General features: G+C 37.7%; 1 protein-coding gene across 3 annotated transcripts in view; it reads right to left on the reverse strand.

Annotated features, from left to right (window-relative positions):
* Window positions 1-16,727, reverse strand: part of LOC129728809 (locomotion-related protein Hikaru genki) — a 63,803-nt gene that overhangs the window by 14,241 nt on the left and 32,835 nt on the right. For all 3 annotated transcript variants that reach the window (XM_055687275.1, XM_055687274.1, XM_055687273.1), the window contains exon 2: window positions 9,504-9,996. In XM_055687275.1, the coding sequence (XP_055543250.1) occupies window positions 9,504-9,669 (166 nt within the window). In that variant the 5' untranslated portion in view covers window positions 9,670-9,996. The remainder of the gene's footprint in view (window positions 1-9,503; window positions 9,997-16,727) is intronic.

Raw genomic sequence — 16,727 nt, forward strand, 5'->3', positions numbered from 1 at the left:
ACACACACACACACACACACACACACACACACATACATACATACAGAAAATGCTCAGTTCGTCGAAAGTAGTCGAGTGGTATATGACATTCGGCCATTGGGACCACTTTTATACCGTCGGTTTTTCCAGTGATTGCTATACCTTTCTAGGAGAAAGGCCAAAATATACACTCTAAAAAACTTATTCATTTTTTGAAAGAAAGGTTGAAGAAAAATTAAAAATCAATTATTTAAAAAAGCTCATTTTTTTAATTTTTTTTTTTTTCATAAAACTACAAAAGATTACCTAAACAATGCAACCGGTCCGATCATGGAGAAATCAAGAAAAAAAAGTTATGGGAGGGAGTCGCATTAAGCTTTATCGAAGACGCGATGATTCTGTCTCATAGCTAAAGCGAGATTTCTAAGTTTTGACCGGCCCTGGCCGAAAATGCAACCAATTCCCCGCAAAAGGGGAGGATCATGTAAAGACAAGTTGTTATTGTATCTTTGAGTATCGCTCACATTCTTGATATTACATTGAACAGATTTCAAATAAGTTAATCTAACCTCGAAGAGAACCTATTTTAGTATTGTCAGACCGGACCAAGTGACATTTTGGTTATTTCGAGAAAAACGAGTTTGAAGTTTACTACTCTGTGAATTTTGGAGATTTCCATATTTCCGCGTAATTTTGGTATTATGAGCTAGAGTTACTCTTTGACTGTATCGTGTAAAGTGACAATTTAAAAAAAAACAGCGTTATGAATTCGACAATGACCGGTAACGTAACTGACTAGGTGAAGTTGGTCCACTCTGACTGATCAAAAGAATGATATGTAATGAGTTGGTTCATTGTGACTGATCAATTGAAAAAAATATTTATAGCCAATCAATCGAACAGTTAAAAAGTTTTAAAATTTTGTTTTTTGCTTCTTCAGCACCAAAGATAATACAAGTTATATGAAATATTATTGAACAAACACAATGAATGTTTTCGCAACCATCCTCTCTCACTTTATTATCAATTTTATCTACCATTTTAGGATATGATTCCTTGGTAGAATCGTTATTCTTGAGGTCAGAATCAATATTATAATCGGAACTTGTTTTTAAGAACGAAAATTTTTGTGTTACTCACACTAAAGACTAACATTTTCTAGTTATATGTTCAACCATAGTGGACCATTTAAACTTTTTTCTTTTACTGGTAAAGTATACTCGTTTGGCTAACGGGTTCTGGAACTTTTTTATAAGGTGCCTGGCAGCTTTGAAATCAACTTATGCTGGCTTAAAACCAATGCAAATAACTCCGGTAATTACAATTTTTTTCTGCTTGGCACATGGTCCACTCTGTCTGAATACTATAAAGTGTGATAAATGGTCAGCGTAGCGATAATAAAATTCGTCAAAAAATACATTCAAGTACATTTCTGTGTGTAAAACATATATGATTCCGATGAATGATGGAAGAGAGTATCCTCTAATAGAGAGAAATCCAAAAAATCGCTTGAATATTCGTCTATTTGCTGATTTTTTCCTACATGTGACTGGGTTGTAGCAGACCGATGTCATGGCAACAGTTTCCTGAAGCCGCCGCCGATGATGATGGCGCTACTGTTGGAAATATGGTCCTAAGCTCCGTTCATTATGCCGAATGTGTTACTGTACAGATTTTTTGCGTGCTTCTAACTATATTGAATGTAGGGCTATCCGGAACATGTTGAAACATGTTTGAACGTGACAATTTATGTCCTGCACAAAATCCATGAAACGTTTAAAACAAAACAATCGTTTTTCGCTTTCTGCAGTTCTTTACACAACTTGCAGCAACAGTTGATCTGGCATGGACGGTGCTTAATCGGCTGTTTCGCAAGCACTGACAGCCTTTTGACGTATAATCGAGCCAGAGAGCCAGAGAAAAACGGCTTCAAGCGAAATGTATGGGGATGACGTTCATGACAGGGATGTGGGTTGTAGTTGCCAATAACCTAACACTTGGTTCGTTCTGACTGCACACTATGATTGCTTTTCTTTGATCATTCAGAAAAAAAATATGCCATAAGTTTTGCTATTTGAGAGATAAATCAACTCTGGTTGTTGTGTGATGTAGCTCAAGTAAATCTTGATTCAATGCTATCATTAACTCGTTTTTTTTTCCAATTTTGCGACTTGGTCCGGTCTAACTTAACACCGACCAATTGATATGTTGCTGACGTTTTACGTGGATCAGACACCAACCAATCGATTCCTGAGACTTTTGACGTTGGACTAACGTCTATATCGAAGCGCCTGAATTTGAAAATCTAGTAATTCAACCAGGGAAAACCAAGGAAAAGTGATCAGGTTGTGAGCGCTTATATATCAGTCATTTCTTTTCACAATACAGGTCGGACTCGATTATCCGGAACATCAAAAAAATTTTCATTCCAGATAATCGAGTTTCCGGATAATCGAATCACATAAAAACACTGAAATTTTGCGATTAACGAACATAAAATAAATATTTCTTTTCTTTATTCTACTTGTATGATGCAATGGCGTAACCAGAAGTTATTTCTGAGGCGAAAGGGGATGAAATCTTGAGAAGCAAAAAAAATAAATTGGACATTGATTATTTTTACTTAATTCGAACATGCCCCAAACATGCCGGAAGTGACTTAAATGGTAACAAATATGCCAAAAGGAATGGTAAAGACAAAATTTTGGAATTAAAATTAAAAACGGACACCAAAAAAATTAAATTCCGGATAATCGAGTCTAAAATTCCGGATAATCGAATTCCGGATAATCGAGTCCGACCTGTATTGAGGTTTTGGCATCAACCGATCAGAAATTATTTATGTAATAAAAATAACCTATTGTTTGAGATACACTATTGAAAAATTTATAAATAACATCGATTGTTCAAATCATACCGAGCAACCAATCACTACCTCTATTCCCAAGCACAGCCGATACTAACGGATACAATCGATCTGACTTTGTAAACGATTTGTTGTTGTTGTTGTTGAGGTCACTGTTTCCGATGCTTTTTTACTTTCCTTACCATTCCCTATTCTTCTTAACTTCCCCTTTTTTCAAATAACTGACAAAACCTTGATATATAAGCTACCATTCGAACATTCACCTCATCATTTACAGTCTAAAACTCTACCACTATCATACGCACGCTATCGAGTTGAATTTCTCATTTGGACGGTTTTTTCTGGAGAAGCAGAAAGCGGATGGTGGCAATTATTAGTCGCTTATAAACGCGCACGCTATCGATTCAAATTCCTCATTCGTTCGTATGTATGGATTGTTATTGCACGTGTGTGGCTAGCTATAGCGGGTGTCTTTATTCATCGAGTAAAAATTACTGCTGATGAATAATTAACATTTCCGGAGTTATTCACGATTAGGGCGCACCTAACAAACTGTAAACGAATCGTTTTATTACACCATTGGTTTCGAAAAGACTGACAAAATTCATGGCAAGAATCCTTTCTCTTGTAATAATCGAAAAAACTATTTAAATCAAGTTTTTAGTGAAGGGCGACAAAACAGTTCACCCAAAACAAAAAAAAAACTTTGGGCCTATCCCTTTTTATTGTTATGAAGCAACGGGCTTATTTGTGAAATATTTCATAAACAGGCGACAGTAAAGGGCGAATCAACATTATGTTTTCAAAATACAGGCGCACGAAAAGCTACTGAGGGCAAAAATAAAAACAAGGTGAAATAAAGCTGGGCTCATCTCGTTGTCAGAACGCTTTATGGCGAAATAGAGGTGGGCCAAAATGTCAAAATGCTTTAAGGCTCATTTGATAAAGGTTAGAGGAAACTATTAGACAGGTTTATTTTACTTTTGTTTCTGGTATTTATGTTAATGTTAATCACTTCCTTTGAAATTACGATTTAAAAATGTACTTGCAAATTTCCAAACTGGTATTCCCCAATGTTTATCTTTTGCCAGTTGCGCCCTAATCGCAAATCACTCCGGACTTATTCGCTAGAAACTTCATTTAGATCAAAACGGGTTCTTTCAAGTACCATAAATTATCGGTAAAAGGAGTACCAAAAATCATCGGTAAAGTTTTCTCAATGAGCATACATTCAATTTTCGTTTTTGTTTCTCGGTGCGCGGTATTGTTTTTGTTTCTCGCATAAAGAGAAAAAAAAACTAGTTTCTATCGTGAAAAATAACAAAACATTGAGAAATGCTCTAAATCATAATTAAAAAAGGTCAGTCGCCGGTTCTTGTCAGTCGCCGAAACCTTGACAACTACGCAAAAAGCGTGTAATTGAGTTTTTGCTTTTTTAGGTTATTGAAATAAACGTAATTTCTTGAAATCCCTAAAGTTATATGCTGGGCTGGAGCTAAGGTTTTTCTGAAGTGACAGCGTTTATATAAAAGATCCATTCTTTTAGTATATATTATTATTTATAACGCTTTAACGTCTCCGCATTTAGATATGCACTGTTAGATAAAATTGCAGAAAATACTAGAGTTACAATTCCGTCTACTGAAATATGAAATATGTTCAAACTCGGGGGAACCTATTTTCGCATCAAACTTCATCAAAAAATCATACATAGAAGCCAAGGCAAAAAAGTTGTTGCACTGTGTAATTTAACTTTTATATTAAGTAAGAGCAATAATTGCTGTTGTCTGGTCCCGTTCACGTATCCGTTCTATCAGTGTTGTATTGTGAAGCTCTTACGTTAGCACTACCAAAATATTTACTAGCCGTACCGCTCTCATGAAACGCGAAAGTTCTATTAGAAATTCAACGCATTCCGCAAAGGCTTTGTTTCGCGATCCGAAATGTGCATGGAAAAGGATGGGAATATCTTCACAGATGATCGTGAGGTGATCGAAAGGTAGAGGTGAAATTAATTATACTATCCGGCGGCTTAAAAACAACAAGACAGCTGGCAAGGACGGTATCGGATTTTCAAGATGGGCCTGGGCAAGTTGGCCAGTTGTCTGCATCGGCTAACTGTCAAGGTTAGGAAAACGGAATGCCTACTGGAGGCGTGGAAGGATGGTGTTATTTGTCCCATGTACAAAAAAGGCGACACGCTAGATTGTGAAAACTACCGAGCGGTTACTAACCTGAATGCCGCCTACAAAGTTATATCTCAAATAATTTTCCTGCGACTGTCACCCCTTATTAACAGATTTGTGGGAAGTTATCAGGCCGGCTTAATTGGGGGTCGGTCCACAACTGACCAGATCTTTACTCCAAATCGCAGATCCTCCAAAAATGCCGTGAATACAAAGTCCTCCGTCGGCGAAACCAACAACAAGCAGTAGGCGCGTGGGACTATCACCTTGCCTTAAACCTCTGAGAGTTTCGAACGGGCTCGAGAGTGCCCCAATACTCGAACCATACACATCACTAGATCCATCGTCGCTTTGACCAATTACGTTAGTTTGTCCGAAAATCCGTGCATAATCGCAGAAGGTGATAGTCGATAGCAAAATATTTTGGAGAGTATTTTGTAGGCGGCGCACAGTGCGTTGAACATATGGAAAGCTTGGACAAAAGTCGAAATTCTTCGTATAAGGCTTTATTTCAGCACAATTTCTATTTGAACGACTTTTTTATGAAAAATACTATACAAAAGACCAAAACTTGATTTATCTCCTAGGGTAAGTGAACCAATTATGGTACTAGGGAAAAATTTAAATGTGTGATAGAGTTTGATAATATTATGGACTAGAGAGTTTGAACAGTATTACAGTATTAGTATTACCAAACTGCTATCATTGTGTTGATTCGATCGATTTTTTTTTCTGTATGGACTTCCTCACTGCGACCAGAATCGTTGATCTATTGTGAGATATGCCCGGGTGTCTGCTGTATCCCGCACTTCTATTTTTAGCAATACCGCTATTGAGAAGTGGCATGCTGATTATTATTTTTTATCAGTGCTTGTGTGTAATGTGATACTCTTTCTTCTACACGCTTACTTTTTCTCCTATACCGAGCCTCGTTCCTCCTGCACAATATCACCAATGATAATTCCCTGGAGAAGTTTCGTTGTGCGTCCTTCTGGCCAGTTTTATCGATAAAAGGCACCATTGTTTTTCAAGAGGAAGTCACGCAAAGGTATTGTAGATTTCAGCGTAAAGGAAGGGTAACTAGTGGGGAGCCTGAGAATAAACATCTTTTTGACATCGAATGGCCTGATTCTACTAAGATTCGGACCCACGACCACCCGCCTGACAAAGCGGACTCTGTAACCTTGCGGCTACGCAGCACCCTGTAGATTCACAACTGGCTCACTGGCTTTAGAAGCATCTTCCAATCCAAATACCATCGTTGTCGAGAAAACCGCATCATTTTTACTGCCAATTGATTGCTGATGCCACTTCTCAAATAAGGTTTTATGTGTCTGGCGCGCAAGTTGACCTACAAAAATGCAAAAAAGTTTAAAATTCGCACAAATTAGCAGTTGAAGTTAATGTCTATTGTTTCTTTGGCTTTCATAGTAACTTTCAACATAAATCTCAGATTGGTAAATTTTGGTAAATTTTTCCACGACTTGTTTGAAAATTTTGATGTTTTCCAGTTTTTTTTGTGAATAACTTTATGTTTACCAACTGATAATCCATGCCAAGTTTCGATTAGAAGTCACTTAGTTTATGTGTATCAGAGAGAAAGCGTCATGCGCCAATCTCAGTCTTTTGAAACACTTGCTTTTTCACTCGCTAACCTTTGTTTCTGTTTCCACTTACTACTCGTGTCAGAGACGTCAGAAACTTGCACAAATACACTAATACGATGGTAGAAGGTTGCACTAACATAAAAACATAGTTTAAAATGACGAAAAAAATCATCAAATTTTCAACTTTTGTCTATGGGTCAACGCACTGTGCGGCGTTCAGCAAAGTGATTGCCCGGTTAATTCCAGTTTGTCGCCTTTCTTGTAGATGGGACATCTTCCATTCCCTCTTCCAGTACTCAGTGTCGTTCAGACGCTCATCAAAGTGCTGCTTCCTCTTTTCGATCTCCTCACACTCATCCAACCTTCTGCACATATCGACTTGCGGTATGTAGCCTTTGCGGGAGCTGTTCAGCTTCTCGCAGAACTTCCGGGTGTGGTTAGCTTGGTACAGTTCTTTGGTGCTTCTTCCTTCAGAGAACTAAGTTTTGGCTGTTCCGTGCTTATTGGTACCGTTCCACGTTCGTTCTCGTACAGTGTAGCAGCATTCTGGCCCGTGCTACCCTTTTCTCCTCGACTAACTGTTTGCATTCGTCATTAAACCGGTCCACAGTGGTGCAAAAAGGCAAAAAGCGGAACTTAATTCCATAGCGTCTTTCACCTTCACCTTAGCTTAATAGTGTCTTCGAAACAATTGTTTGTATGGATGGTGTTTTTTTTGTGTGTTGAGAGATAGAGGAATGGATTTTTTTCATTCTCGCTTATTTTCCGTCGGTCTAGTTCCGCCACTGTTGTTGTGCCAATCACCGACGCCCAGGGAGGCGACTCCATCCAGGACCCTAACTCACAACCCGTTAATTAACGGACCGGCGCCAACGGCTTTACTTCCTCATGCGATGGAAGGCGTGATCCCAGGGATTGGGATTGAATCTAGACCAGTTGGGTTGGTTGTGACTGGATCACGCCACCCCACAACCATCGACACCTATGTCGGCGTTGGGATTCGAACCCAGGCGTCGAGCGTGGTTGGCGGAGACGTTACCAACCACGCTAGGCCCCAGCCCCAGAGGAATGGATTATTCGGCAAAGTTTTAGAACTTAGGAAAATATGAAACTTCGCTGAACAAACAAAATTCCTATCTTCATTGGGTACAGAGTTATAGAGTATTTTCTACAAAAGTTACCTAAAAGTTAGTTTTTTGTACTTAACGTTTGTTAGTTACATTTTACAAGAAAACGTTGTTCTATAGAAGCATTTGGACATACAAAACACACATTTATGTCAATGAGTAAATTTACTAACTAATCAAAATTCTAAGCTTATTCACAAAATGTTGGGTTGGTTCGTCAAATTCAAAGCAGTCTTTAACAGCAATAAAGGAATAAATACACGCTGTGAACAGCTCATAGTTTTAAAATAAGGTATAGTGGTTATTTGGTGGTAGTAGTTTCGAAGAGATTTGTTTGGGATACGAAAATTTACCCCCCTAATGTCAACCCATAGGCATAGTTCCTTGTAACCTTGGATACGAAGCCCAGAACCCAAGAACGGTGCAAATCAAAGGTCATTTTTGAGTCCAACCAAATTCCTAAACCAATCACTTTACTAGTTCTGTCGGTACGATGTTACGAAAATAGGAAAAAGTAATAGTAATTAGAAAGTTTTTACTGACCATAGCCTTAGCACAGAATTTGCAATATAATCTAGAAAAGGGCTAACTATTGATTTCTAAACAACACAGGGAGGAACCAAAAATAAAAAATCAGCGGTAAAAATATGCTAGAACGAAAAATCTACGGATGAATTGTAACATGGAGCTTTAATATCAATCTTTTAGCCATATTTACGTTTGCCCGCTGACACCTTTTTACGGACTACAATGGACGAAACGTTCGGTCCAGTAATTGAAGTTTGAATTTCAATCATCTAACCTTGAAGTATCAATCTCGAACAAATCAATCGGAAATCGGATAGTCGCTCTGAGTTACGCCAGAAGCTGTCATGCGATATTAAACACCTAAAAAATGAACTGTTTCTAAGCACGGAGTATAAAGCAACTTTAATTTCTTGAAATACACAAATCAAAGATCAGCGGAAATATTCAGGTGATTCCATTCTGATTAGCTGTCAATTTATTTTGGTTAGAAGTGCGTCAAAAGGCCGCAGGAAAGTGCTCACCGAGTTCGTCACCTCCACGTTGGCTCACGGGAAAACTCATTTGAGTCTCTGGCAAAGTTATCTTTACCACGGGCAACAAAATGCTGAAAAGCTATAATTTTTTCCAGTTTGAGTTTTAGGGCAAAATTTGTGTTTACCATTATTATTTTGAAGGTCAATCCGGTAGCCTTTTTTCGCCGCCGATTTTCCGTTTTGATATATTCTGGTACAAAGATGTTCAATTTTATTCTATCGCCAATCTTCATCATTTTCATTCCCTGAATGAATAATGTATTGTTTCGAACATTTCAAAATAGCTAACCCGATTAAAGATTTAAATAAAAAACAAAGATTTATGCAGATTTTTCAAATATGTTCTACAGACATGTCATGTCTGTCACTTCTGAGTGCATGCTCATTTTTCTTGCTGTGTATTTATGAAAGTTAACCAATCACGTGCCAGGATGATGGCACACACAATCAATACAATGCCTCATCCAGTCCAGACCAGAGTAGAATTCTATCCCTCTTGGGGACGGAAGTTTTGTCTACTCCAAGTTGCAAAGTAAGGTTTTACCCTGTTAGAAATCACCGTTTCAAATTTTATTCGCCCCGTCGAGTTACGTATCTGCATAAATCGCACGGAAAGGGAAAATTCGACACGGGTGTCAAAGCAGTAAAAAGATAAATAACAGAGAAAAAAAACTTACCGGGTTCATTTGTCGGCGGAGGATAGGCGTCCGAGGTGCCCTCGTCGGTACGGATGGTTTGGATGCAAACACTCGTTAGCAGTGTGACGAAAAGCAAACATTTTCCGATTTCAATTTGACATATTTTTCTTGCCTCGGCTGTTACTGCCGATGATTGGGGAATCATTTTCTCACTTTGGTGCTTTTCCCTGGGTGCAGATCGTTGATTTTCCACTTCTTGTGGAAGCTGATGGAAAGCTGTTCGGTTGTATGTTTATTAGATGAAATTTGATTTCTTTCACTTGGCCGATAATTTTACGTGCTCTACTTGGTTAGGCCACGCCACGATGATGATTCCAACGAATGATTCGTGGCAACGTTTGCCTACAGAGAAGCCGTTTCTGATTGTGCAAGCATCAGGATGGCAATAATATTCCAGAGTGATATGGAAATATAATCTCCGCTGTTGCACCAGAACCGCTGAGTTTCCTTTCGAGCTGCCACTGCTGTGACCCTGTAAGTGCGGATGGAAATTGAAAGAAACGAAAGCTAACTTGTAGTAGTCGCGGTCAAAGGCAAACCACGTTCGCTATATAGGTATAATACAGATGGAACCCCGTAGGCAAGCCGAAGCTTACAGGATATTTTTAGAGCCATATGATACTGCTTTTTATTGACATCTGGAAGCGTGAAAAGGAAAAATGTTTTCTTTCCGGTTGAAGGAAAATACGTTAGTAAGGCATTTCAGTCAGGGTGATTAAAAATAGCAAATGCTGTCCGTTTCGTTCGACGGAGAAATCATTGATTTCGAATGTTATGTTATGGCTAGAAATGTATAGCAACTCATATATGATTCTGCATAATTCATTTTGGAAGAAGAAGAAACCAGTCTTATTCGAGTGAATTTCTACAATAAAGCTGGAAGCGTATGGGGTAACCCACTATCGATTAGAGTTGAAATGTAAACATGTCAGTTCCAATGTGATAGAAAACATTGATGCTACTTTACATTTTGAAATTACAGTTATATTGATACATGTGACAGTATGGTAATCGTTGTACAACTCTAATGAATTACTGATAACCAAAGGTGGTAAGAAGTGTGCTTCGAAATGAAAACAAACTGTTGTCAATTTTTAAATAGAAAAATGAATCAATTTTGATAAAACCGGTTTCATTTTACTGGAAAACTATTCTAGTTACCAAAAATCACTAGGGAATTCGACGGGACCAACGGACACCGGGAAAAATCCGGATTTTCGGAGTGTGTGTCAAAATGTGGATTCTTGCAACGCTTAGGACTTTTTCTGACATCTTGTTTCTTTTAGGTTTATATGTTTTCAATAAACTAGAATTCATTCCGAGTTCATTGGTACCCAAAGGTTGAAAATCTGTCGAAGAACCATCGAGATATGAATTAATTGAATATGGGTGTTGTTCTTGACAGTTTTCTCTCTTGTTGCGTATCATTTTTCTTGGACACCCTTGCAGAAGTCAATGAAACTATGTGGGTGTGTAGGCCTTAGTGAACGAAGCAACTTTGCAAACATTTTTTTGGAAATTTATCTGGACTAACATTTGAAAAGGTTTGAAGTATTTAAACCTCTTTCTTATAAATCAACATATCTAAATAATGACGAGAGACAGAGAATGATTGTCAATGGATAACTTATAGAAAATTATCTGAACTTTTATTTAAAAATATTAAAAAACTAGCTGACCCGGCAAACTTCGTACCGCCGCCTTGAGTTTTATTGACTGTTGTATTGCAAAAACTGAAATATGTAACTGCTGCTAAAAAACATACCTACGACATGTTTCGGCTCTGATTTGTTTTTAGTTTTTTTTTTTTCAATCCTACGCTCGTAAAATTCTACGCTTTTATTTCATTGAACATTATGAAGCACCTTTCAACTATAATCAAATCATTTCAATACATTTCTGAAAATAAACAGTCATTCTTTTAAATATTCTGAAGGAAATTATTACATTGTTTTTTCAATTATTCAAAAGCTTGGCTTAATGCAAATATAGTAATACCCTTCTGCCTGGCCAATCTCTCTGGAACAGATTTTATAAAAAACTTCAGAATTCTAAATAATTCAAGCTTAAAATTCGGAATATACGAAACATGTGAAAGTGGTCTAGGCGGTCCTAGCCACTAAATTCTATATATTCCACAATGTCGGGGTCAGGGCCACGTGAACATGCGACATAGAGCTGTCCATGTGAGAAGCATGAATACTCTAGTTTATGCCACAAATTTTCAGTGACTGTCCTTGGGTTTTATCAATAGTCATCGCGAATGCGCGACGCACAGAAAATTGCAGACGTTTAAAATTAAACGGCAAATCGGTAGGAGGATTCGAGATACGCGGGATTATTACGACTTCTCCTTTGTAGTTTCCTGTCAGAATTGTCACTTCAAGGACATCTGCCATCGGGTAGTGGCAGCAATGCATCTGTTCGGTGGTAAATTTGACCTTGAATCTATAAAGTATTAGTAGGTATTTGAAAATATTTGATTAGCATTTTTCTCTAAATTGAGTGTTTAAGTTATTATACTTTATTGTTCTTTTGTTCAAGACTCGTTTAAAGACTATGAAAACTAAGTGTGTAACTGATGATTTTGAGATATATGGGGTGTCGAACGTCGTGCATTTCGAGCTCGTCTTGTTCTTAACCGATCAACTTCCCTTCGGGACTCGTATATTTCCTGACTTTTGAATATTCTATCTTCAGTGTTGCTGAGCCTGACACTTTTATTGATCTGCTACTACTCGTGTCTTAACTCGCAAAACTGGAACAAAAACAACGAATTTAATTTTAATTCAACGGCATGTTAAGTATTTGAACATTTCACTTACAACAACTTCATCTGAACAAAAACACTTCGACCACAGCAGAAATTTGTCAAAGTCAACTGGAAGATATGCAAGAATCAGTTTGATCATGTAGATTAGGGAACATACCCTTAGCGGCATCTTCGTTAGGAATCATTCCCACTACATGTGGAAGAAAATTAATCGAAACCAACTGAAACCAGCAAGAATACTCCTCAGAATTCTTGCAAAAACACATTATTATTTTTAATCTATTATGTTTATTACGTACCGACAGTGTCTTCTTTTTTCTTGAAAAACAGTCACAGCACAAATTAACAGAAACCGACGTTGAATTTAAGTGGCATCAACAGAAACCGAAAATCGCATAGAACTATTCCATAAAATATTTAAAAAAATGAAGGCTATCGTTTAAGTACGCCCCGGTGATGAAAACTTGTTCGATTTTTTCCGATCAAAGGCAACAAAAAATCGTTACTCACTAAAACTCACAGAAAACCTCTCAGAATCTCAGAAGGGCGGGAAATATCAAGGGTTGGTTGTTAACGTTTTATAACTTTTCCAGTTGATTTCCGTTATTGCCATGGCAAAGTGACAATATGGTTTTGTCCTGAACAAATATTCTCGCAAAACCTAATGACCAACCATTTTTCGGGTATCTTTTTTTTTTTTCAAACATACATGATACCAATTGTTTTTCAAGTGACCATGTGACATAAAGCTGTTTATGCGGGAATATGCATGTTTTAGGTTTAATGCCACCAGTTATCAGGGCTTTGGGCATTATCGAATATCACCCAACTGCGGAGCGCGAAGGTACATAAAGACGTTTGAAATTAAATGGTAAATTGGTAGGTACACGGAGCTTCGAAATTTTCGCTTCAATGACATTAATATTTCATCTGCTTTTTGAGGCAGATCGGCTGCCTAAGCACAGTGCAATTGACACTTCGCAACATTAAAGTTTTCAATTCAACATTTAACAATTAATTGTAAATCCAGAGATTTGTAGGAATGCAATAATGCCTATTTAACGAAACATGAACAGAAATCAATGTTTTTTGAGAAGCAAAAACTACACGTTCCTTTTACCAGCTAACAGAATCATTGCAGCATGAGCAAATGTCAATGATCTAAGTCAGTTTGCATTTTAGAGAAAATTGAACAGATTGATTAGATCCGAGCAATGGTAAATTAAATCATCGCACATGTAGTGTTATTCTTGTTCTTTCTTTTCATTTATCAGATAAGTAAAACGATTATATGCAACTTTGCTCAAATAAGCCAGAAATTTATTTTACATTATCAAGTTTATGCCCTTGAATAAAATCAAAGCCACGTTGAGAGTATTCCACATGCATGTCGAGTTTGCTGCTACCACGCTTTAGCGCTTTTGCTAGAAAAGGGGTAGTAGGCAGTAGAGATGGTCGGGTTTGATGTTTTTCAAACCCGTACCCGACCCGAACCCGATTTTTTTTTTCGGTCAAAACCCGAACCCGACCCAACCCGAAACTTTTTTATTCGTTCAAACCCGAACCCGAAAATTTTATTTCATTGAAACCCGAACCCGACCCGAACCCGAGATTTCATAGATTTTAAAATCGGGTTTCGGGTTTTAATACCCAAACCCGACCTGAACCCGACATTTTCAAACCCGAACCCGACCCGAACCCGAAAATATTTTTTTCACAAAATAACCCGTCGGATACGGGTCGGGCTCGGGTTTCGGGTTTGAAAACCCGAAACCCGACCATCTCTAGTAGGCAGCGAAAACGTGAATCAATAACAGGTGCTTGTTTACTCAACTACGACGCCTCAATAACGACGATACAACAACTTGTCTACCGGTCATAGCCTACAATCATAGTAATCTAATGACGATGTTCTTGAATTAAAAGGCGGGAAAATCCGAAAATATATTTCAATTTTTTTCTAACTTTATCAGTTGATTATTTTTGTTTTTATGGCGTATTAACTCGTCGAAGATGAAAACAAAACAAACACAAAAAGAATCATTCAAATCCGTTGATTCTACTTCGAGTGAAACGCCGTTTTACAGACACCAACTTATTTTTATTTTTAAATTTTTAAAATATCAAAAAATTTTTCGTGCACTATTTACCCAACAGCAAAAAAACTGCAAAAAACCTTAATTAATCCACCTAGCAGTCAGACCCAGCCTTTATCATTCAAACTTATTATTTGTAAAAATAGATTTACATGAACGCTTCGATCCAATAAATGTATATTCACTCTTAAGGTTCTAAAAAAATTGATGTTGTTATCTATACATATAAAAATGCAGTCCGGTCTGTCTGTCTGTCTGTCTGATCCACATTGGCTCGAAAACTACCGAGCCGATCGACGTGAAAATTTGTGTGTAGGGGTTTTTGGTGCCTGTAAAGGATCCTATGATAGTTCGAGACCCCTCCCTCTTCTGGAAGGGAGGGGTCCCATACAAATGAAACATAAATTGCTGCACAACTCAAGAACAAACCAAGCAGGTAAAACCGAATTTGGCATGTGGATGTTTTAAGGAGTAACAAATATGTCTATAATAGTTGGACGCCCCTCCCTTTTCTGAAAGGGAGGGGTTCCATACAAATGAAACACAAATTTCTGCACATCTCGAGAACTAATCAACTAAATGGAACCAAATTTGGCAGGTACATGTTTTTAGTGGTAAATAATATGTTCATAATGCTTTGACACCCCTCCTTCTTTTGAAAGGGAGGGGTGCCATACAAATTAAACACAAATGTCTGCACATCTCGAGAACTAATCAACTAAAAGGAACCAAATTTGGCAGGTGAATATTTTCAGAGGTAACAAATATGTGCATATTTTGTTTATATGACGACTGAAACGGTTAGTTTGATGGGTTTATCGGCTTAATCAGTCCGTGTATACTAGCAAAAACGATTTGTTTTTTTTTCTTATTCCGACAGTTTCGGTGACTTTATTTCACCTTTTTCAAGGAGTCTGAAAATATACATTGTGTGTTGTTTTCCTCTTTCGTTACTGGTTTATGTTTTATGTCTGTGTTAGCTTACTTACAGAAAGGATAATCGTTCTATTGTTAAGTGTGTTGGTGTCCAACATCGGTTGTTTGGTGTGTATTACAAATGGCGTCCCACTTTGGCTATATGTAAAAGGTATTGTTCGCTTAAAACAGATTTGTAACTTTCCTCTATAAACTGTACTTACTGCATGTGTACCTATTTTTGTGTGCTACACTGTATAAGCTTCTAAAGCTTTTTCTAGCACTTACTTTTTTCAAGCACTTTTATGGCAATTTCACTTTAATCGGGTAATAAATATTCTAAGCTGTTGGTTTTGCGTCTTCCTCTGTAGTCTACTAATTCTTGACGGCTTGCTAAGGGTGTGTTTGAGAGATTGTACAGCTTTGAGTTGTGGTGGTCAGCGTTGCCAGGTATCCAGATTTAGCTGGATTATCCAGATTTTTGAACATGTATCCAGGTAAACAGCTTTGATGTCCAATTATCCAGATTTTTCATGGATGATCCAGATTTTATCCAGATTTTATTTTCTCTGTTCCGCAAAAAGGTCATCACTTCAATTTTGGCGCGAAATTTTGCAATTTTGTTACCTCAAATTTTGCGTACCCCAAGACTTTTATCCGAAAAATTAACCTTCCACCCCACGAAATGACTGCCAGATTTTTTCCAGATTTTTATTTTGCCTTTTCCAGATTTTTAAAAAAATGACCTGGCAACGCTGGTGGTGGTAGTGGATTGATTATCATGGTTGTCTGTTTTGTTTTGGTTGATGTTCTTTATCGAGTGTATAATACCAGCGTATATGGTGTTCAGTCCCTCAGTGTCTGTGCGTTTGTTTATGCTATTTTCTGTGTTGGCAATATGGCATATTTCTAAAAACGGGAGTGCTTGTGGTTTGTTGTGTCTGTCTATAATTTTTGTTTGTTGAAAATCAAACCGGTGATTCTGTGTGATACTGTGATGCATTAGTGCCGTTTTTTCCTTAAGTGCACTAATTTGGGTATCTGTTTCGTTGTAACCTTGTTGCAGTAGTTTGTCCCAGGTGTTATAGTGCGTCCGGTGTCCACTAATTCTAGTTTTAAGCATGTTTGTTGTCATTCCCACGTAGCAGGCGCTGCAGTCTTTGCACGGTATGTTGTAGATGACGTTGCTCTGGTGTTCATGTGGAATGGGGTCTTTAACATTTGTGAACAACTGTTTAACTGTTTTTATGTTGCGGTGTGCAAGTCGTATGTGTTTGTAATCGTTTTTTAGGTGCTTGTCGATTCGGTTCGACAGGTGTGGTATGTATGGTATCGAACGGTAAGTATATTCCAGGTTTTCACTAGGTGTTTCTTGCGGTGCCGTGATGTTTTCCTGCATTCGGCTTATTAATCTGTTTA

The sequence above is a fragment of the Wyeomyia smithii genome, chromosome 3, assembly GCF_029784165.1.
Source record: "Wyeomyia smithii strain HCP4-BCI-WySm-NY-G18 chromosome 3, ASM2978416v1, whole genome shotgun sequence".
Lineage (NCBI taxonomy): Eukaryota > Metazoa > Arthropoda > Insecta > Diptera > Culicidae > Wyeomyia > Wyeomyia smithii.